The 5,475-nt window shown below is 63.3% G+C and overlaps 1 protein-coding gene across 1 annotated transcript; it reads left to right on the top strand.

Annotated features, from left to right (window-relative positions):
- The first annotated feature begins 1,454 nt into the window (after positions 1-1,454).
- On the top strand, positions 1,455-5,134 carry LOC138382490 (uncharacterized). The gene is made up of 8 exons (XM_069466969.1): positions 1,455-1,481; positions 1,825-1,865; positions 2,153-2,291; positions 2,333-2,455; positions 2,579-2,783; positions 2,825-2,865; positions 3,317-3,546; positions 3,793-5,134. The coding sequence occupies exons 1-8, from the start codon at positions 1,455-1,457 to the stop codon at positions 4,322-4,324; spliced, it is 1,338 nt and encodes a 445-aa protein (XP_069323070.1). The 3' UTR covers positions 4,325-5,134.
- Positions 5,135-5,475: the final 341 nt, after the last annotated feature.

The raw sequence follows: 5,475 nt of genomic DNA, 5'->3' as shown, positions 1-5,475 counted from the left end.
AGAGCAGGCAAATCCACGGCAATGAAAAATAGATTAGTGCTTGCCAGGGACTTGGGGGACCGGGAAAGGAGAGTGACTTTGTAATGGGCTCTGAGTTTCCTTCAGAGGAAGAAAAAAAACATCTGGTACTATTAATAAATAGATGGTTGCACAACACGGCCAATGTATGACATTCCATTGAATTATATACTTACAAATGGTAAAAATGGTGAAGTTTTAAAAGGTGGTTTCCAATATTTATATACATCGTCATAGTATGGACTAGGACTTTGTCACATTGATTGGTGATGTAAACATAAGTGTGCAAACCTGAGGTACCTCGCAACCGCTGGACACACATGTGCACACACACGGCTGGAGAACACAGCAAGGTAACGTGGTTCAGTAAATTCTTATGAAATTTCCATGACCAATTAGGCCACTTGCCTTTCATTTGGCAGTGAGATTTAATTTTTCTTTACTAATGATCTAAAATATAAACTGTTTTTAGCTACTGTTTCCTTGGTCTACATATAAATCGAAGCTGAGTCTCACAAATGATACACTAAATAATGGATTTTTTTGTCTTTTGAAAAAATCACATTATCAACTTCTCTACTGTTGGATACTACAAACTGCTGTGACTTTAAGGCTCTAGCTGGGCAAACCCTTGGAAAATTTGCTAAGGGTGTCCACTGGGTGGATGCGTTGAGGGAACCTGAATAAAAGCCCTGAGACACCAAAACCCAGCTGTGTCCCTGAAAGTGAGAGCAGGGTAGACAGCAGGCAGCTGGGGTAGCCCGCGTGGGAGAGGGGAGCAGGCAGGACCGCTCAGGGTCTGGAGACCATGGTCAGGCCTGTGTTGTCTCTCCAAGGCCAGTAGGAGACCACTGGCAAAGTTATAAATCAGGAGAGCGACATGACGAGACTTGAGTCTGTGAAGCGCTGTTTGCCTTTGGCAGGTTGGGACCCTCAGTGAGGGGGGACCTGCGCTCCCCCTGGGGGGCTGCGCTGAGAGAGCAGGGCATGAACAGTGGGTGCTCCTGCCGGGAATGTGGGGTCTGCGTCTGCTCAGGAGGAGGCGCCGCCCACACCCGCCTTGGAGTCAGCTCTGCTCTTTAGATCTGCCAAGGCGGGGAAACTGAGGGACAGTCTCAGAAACGGTTCCGGGAAAAGAAAACTGGAACCGAAGGGAAAGACACATTTTTCTCCCAGTTGAGGAAGGCGGAGAAGCGGGCCTGGGGGATGGGACGGTCGGGAGGAAGGTGTGTTTCCTGATTTGGGGTCAACGGTGACGACCTGGGAGCGTGTGGCTGCTGCAAAACACACGGTGAAACACACGGGAGGACTTACCGTGAAGCCGCAGACCTCACACAGCAATGGCTCTGGAGACTCTGAAGGCGGGACACAAAGGACTTTGCGCGGCGACGCCACGTTCCCTGGAAGGATGGAATTGCTGTAAGGACACCGTGTTCATGAGCAACCACCTGAACGCCCTGCCAGTGACACAGAGAGGACAGCGACCTCCCTCACCGAGGCTGAGCCAGACCCACGTCCAGCTCAGAGGCTGCTACCCCATTGGGGTGGAGAGGCCACCGCGTGGACGTCACACCCGTGGCCACCACGTCCCGGGCGTGGGGGACCTCGGTGGGGTGGAGAGTGCGGGTTCCCCGTTTCCACATGTCCCCACGGAGCCCCTCCCGGGTCTCTGAGGACCGGCCGCCCCCCAGCAGGCGGCTGCGCACGGGAAGGCGGTGCCCGCGGGGCTCGGACGGGAAGGTCGCACTCACCCTCGGGGCCTCAGGTCTGGGCACGGGAAGGTCGCAGTCACCCTCGGGGCCACAGGTCTGGGCACGGGAAGGTCACACTCACCCGCGGGGCCACAGGTCCGGGCACGGGAAGGTCGCAGTCACCCGCGGGGCCACAGGTCCGGGCACGGGAAGGTCGCACTCACCCTCGGGGCCACAGGTCTGGGCACGGGAAGGTCACACTCACCCTCGGGGCCACAGGTCTGGGCACGGGAAGGTCGCAGTCACCCTCGGGGCCTCAGGTCTGGGCACGGGAAGGTCGCAGTCACCCACGGGGCCACAGGTCTGGGAACGGGAAGGTCGCACTCACCCTCGGGGCCACAGGTCTGGGCACGGGAAGGTCACAGTCACCCTCGGGGCCACAGGTCTGGGCACGGGAAGGTCGCAGTCACCCGCGGGGCCACAGGTCTGGGCACGGGAAGGTCGCAGTCACCCGCGGGGCCACAGGTCTGGGCACGGGAAGGTCGCAGTCACCCGCGGGGCCACAGGTCTGGGCACGGGAAGGTCGCAGTCACCCTCGGGGCCACAGGTCTGGGCACGGGAAGGTCACAGTCACCCTCGGGGCCACAGGTCTGGGCACGGGAAGGTCGCAGTCACCCGCGGGGCCACAGGTCTGGGCACGGGAAGGTCGCAGTCACCCGCGGGGCCACAGGTCTGGGCACGGGAAGGTCGCAGTCACCCTCGGGGCCACAGGTCTGGGCACGGGAAGGTCGCAGTCACCCTCGGGGCCACAGGTCTGGGCACGGGAAGGTCGCACTCACCCACGGGGCCACAGGTCTGGGAACGGGAAGGTCGCACTCACCCGCGGGGCCACAGGTCTGGGCACGGGAAGGTCGCAGTCACCCTCGGGGCCACAGGTCTGGGCACGGGAAGGTCGCAGTCACCCGCGGGGCCACAGGTCTGGGCACGGGAAGGTCGCACTCACCCTCGGGGCCACAGGTCTGGGCACGGGAAGGTCGCAGTCACCCGCGGGGCCACAGGTCTGGGCACGGGAAGGTCGCAGTCACCCACGGGGCCACAGGTCTGGGAACGGGAAGGTCGCACTCACCCTCGGGGCCACAGGTCTGGGCACGGGAAGGTCACAGTCACCCTCGGGGCCACAGGTCTGGGCACGGGAAGGTCGCAGTCACCCGCGGGGCCACAGGTCTGGGCACGGGAAGGTCGCAGTCACCCGCGGGGCCACAGGTCTGGGCACGGGAAGGTCGCAGTCACCCGCGGGGCCACAGGTCTGGGCACGGGAAGGTCGCAGTCACCCTCGGGGCCACAGGTCTGGGCACGGGAAGGTCACAGTCACCCTCGGGGCCACAGGTCTGGGCACGGGAAGGTCGCAGTCACCCGCGGGGCCACAGGTCTGGGCACGGGAAGGTCGCAGTCACCCGCGGGGCCACAGGTCTGGGCACGGGAAGGTCGCAGTCACCCTCGGGGCCACAGGTCTGGGCACGGGAAGGTCGCAGTCACCCTCGGGGCCACAGGTCTGGGCACGGGAAGGTCGCACTCACCCACGGGGCCACAGGTCTGGGAACGGGAAGGTCGCACTCACCCGCGGGGCCACAGGTCTGGGCACGGGAAGGTCGCAGTCACCCTCGGGGCCACAGGTCTGGGCACGGGAAGGTCGCAGTCACCCGCGGGGCCACAGGTCTGGGCACGGGAAGGTCGCACTCACCCTCGGGGCCACAGGTCTGGGCACGGGAAGGTCGCAGTCACCCGCGGGGCCACAGGTCTGGGCACGGGAAGGTCGCACTCACCCTCGGGGCCACAGGTCCGGGCACGGGAAGGTCGCAGTCACCCGCGGGGCCACAGGTCTGGGAACGGGAAGGTCGCAGTCACCCGCGGGGCCACAGGTCTGGGCACGGGAAGGTCGCAGTCACCCTCGGGGCCACAGGTCTGGGCACGGGAAGGTCGCAGTCACCCTCGGGGCCACAGGTCTGGGCACGGGAAGGTCGCAGTCACCCTCGGGGCCACAGGTCTGGGAACGGGAAGGTCGCAGTCACCCTCGGGGCCACAGGTCTGGGCACGGGAAGGTCACACTCACCCTCGGGGCCACAGGTCTGGGCACGGGAAGGTCGCAGTCACCCTCGGGGCCTCAGGTCTGGGCACGGGAAGGTCGCAGTCACCCACGGGGCCACAGGTCTGGGCACGGGAAGGTCGCACTCACCCGCGGGGCCACAGGTCTGGGCACGGGAAGGTCGCAGTCACCCTCGGGGCCACAGGTCTGGGCACGGGAAGGTCGCAGTCACCCTCGGGGCCTCAGGTCTGGGCACGGGAAGGTCGCAGTCACCCTCGGGGCCACAGGTCTGGGCACGGGAAGGTCGCAGTCACCCTCGGGGCCTCAGGTCTGGGCACGGGAAGGTCACACTCACCCACGGGGCCACAGGTCTGGGCACGGGAAGGTCGCAGTCACCCTCGGGGCCACAGGTCTGGGCACGGGAAGGCCTCACTCACTGGCAGCCTCGTCCTCTCACACAGAGCGGGACGCCAGAGGGCAGGAGCAAACAGATGGTATATCTGATATACCATCAAAACAGAAAGTAAAATAACTTTTTCAGACCAAAAAATGAAAGAAATTACCACCACCAGATTCTCATTACCAAAAAAAAAAAAAATTAAAAGAAATTCTTCAAGCAAAAGAAAAATTAACCAGCTGGAAAGCTGGATCTGCACAAAACAACGAGGCTGACCAAGAACGATGCCCTGTCCCCATCCAGCGACCCTGCGTTTTCAGACCGACTCGCAGATTCCCAGAGGCGGGACCGGCTCGCCCACGCACGCAAACGCCCACCTCGGTGAAGGCTCCGCCTGGTCCCCACGACACGGGGCGACACAGACTCGGCAGTCGCGGGTCAAGGCAGGGGCGGCAGCTCTGCCCGGGCGCCTCAGCCCTTCCCACGGTCACGAGAGCACGACCTCCCCGGAGCCCAAGGGGAGTCAGAGCTTCACGGTGTGTCCCCACCCCCACGGGCCCCGGGCAAGGCCGGCTGAGCCGTAGCCGCCTCCTCCCGGGACACTCTGGCTGTGGCCCTCCGGGAAGCGACGCCACACCCGCCGTGTGCAGAGCGCGAGCGCAGAGCACCGTCCGGCCACGGCTCCCCCCACGCCAAGCAGAGAGGGAGACTGAGTCAGAAGCCAAGGAGGGCCTTGCTCACCCCTGGTCACTCAGCAAGAGGGGACAGCTCCAGGGCAGGGACCTGGTGGTCCAGCAGCTGAGGCCCCAGAGGCAACGCCCTCTGCCCCCCACCCTGGTGCCATCTGCCACCTCATGGCCAGGCCGCGGCATTCGGCCCCCCCACTGCCCGCCATCGGGCAGACGTCACCCGCACTGCAAGGAGGGCAGAGGAGACCACAGCCTCTCAGCAGCCACTGCCGGCCAGTCACACACAGCTGTCCCACGAGTCCCCCACCCCCATGCCACCTGTGCCCGAGGCCTCCAGACCAGAAAGCGGCCTCTCAGCTGAGCTGCAGGTTTGCTGTGCTGTTACCTTCAAATGCCAGGGAGAGGTTCACCGCCTCAGGTGCCTGTTTGTAAAGAGGAGTTTCCGCACACCTGGTGAGAAACTCCCCAGGTGACCCAGGAGTTCCCCCACAGGCTGCTCAGACCTGGGTGCGGGTCCCTTCTGCGTCCTCCTCCTCTACGGCCCAGGCGGGAGCTGACAGGCACCGGAAGCTGCTGTGTGGTCAGCACACGGCTGGG

Source organism: Eulemur rufifrons, chromosome 4, assembly GCF_041146395.1.
Source record: "Eulemur rufifrons isolate Redbay chromosome 4, OSU_ERuf_1, whole genome shotgun sequence".
Classification (NCBI taxonomy): Eukaryota; Metazoa; Chordata; class Mammalia; order Primates; family Lemuridae; genus Eulemur; species Eulemur rufifrons.
Note: the sequence above shows the minus strand (reverse complement) of the source record. Positions and strands in the feature narration are given on the sequence as shown.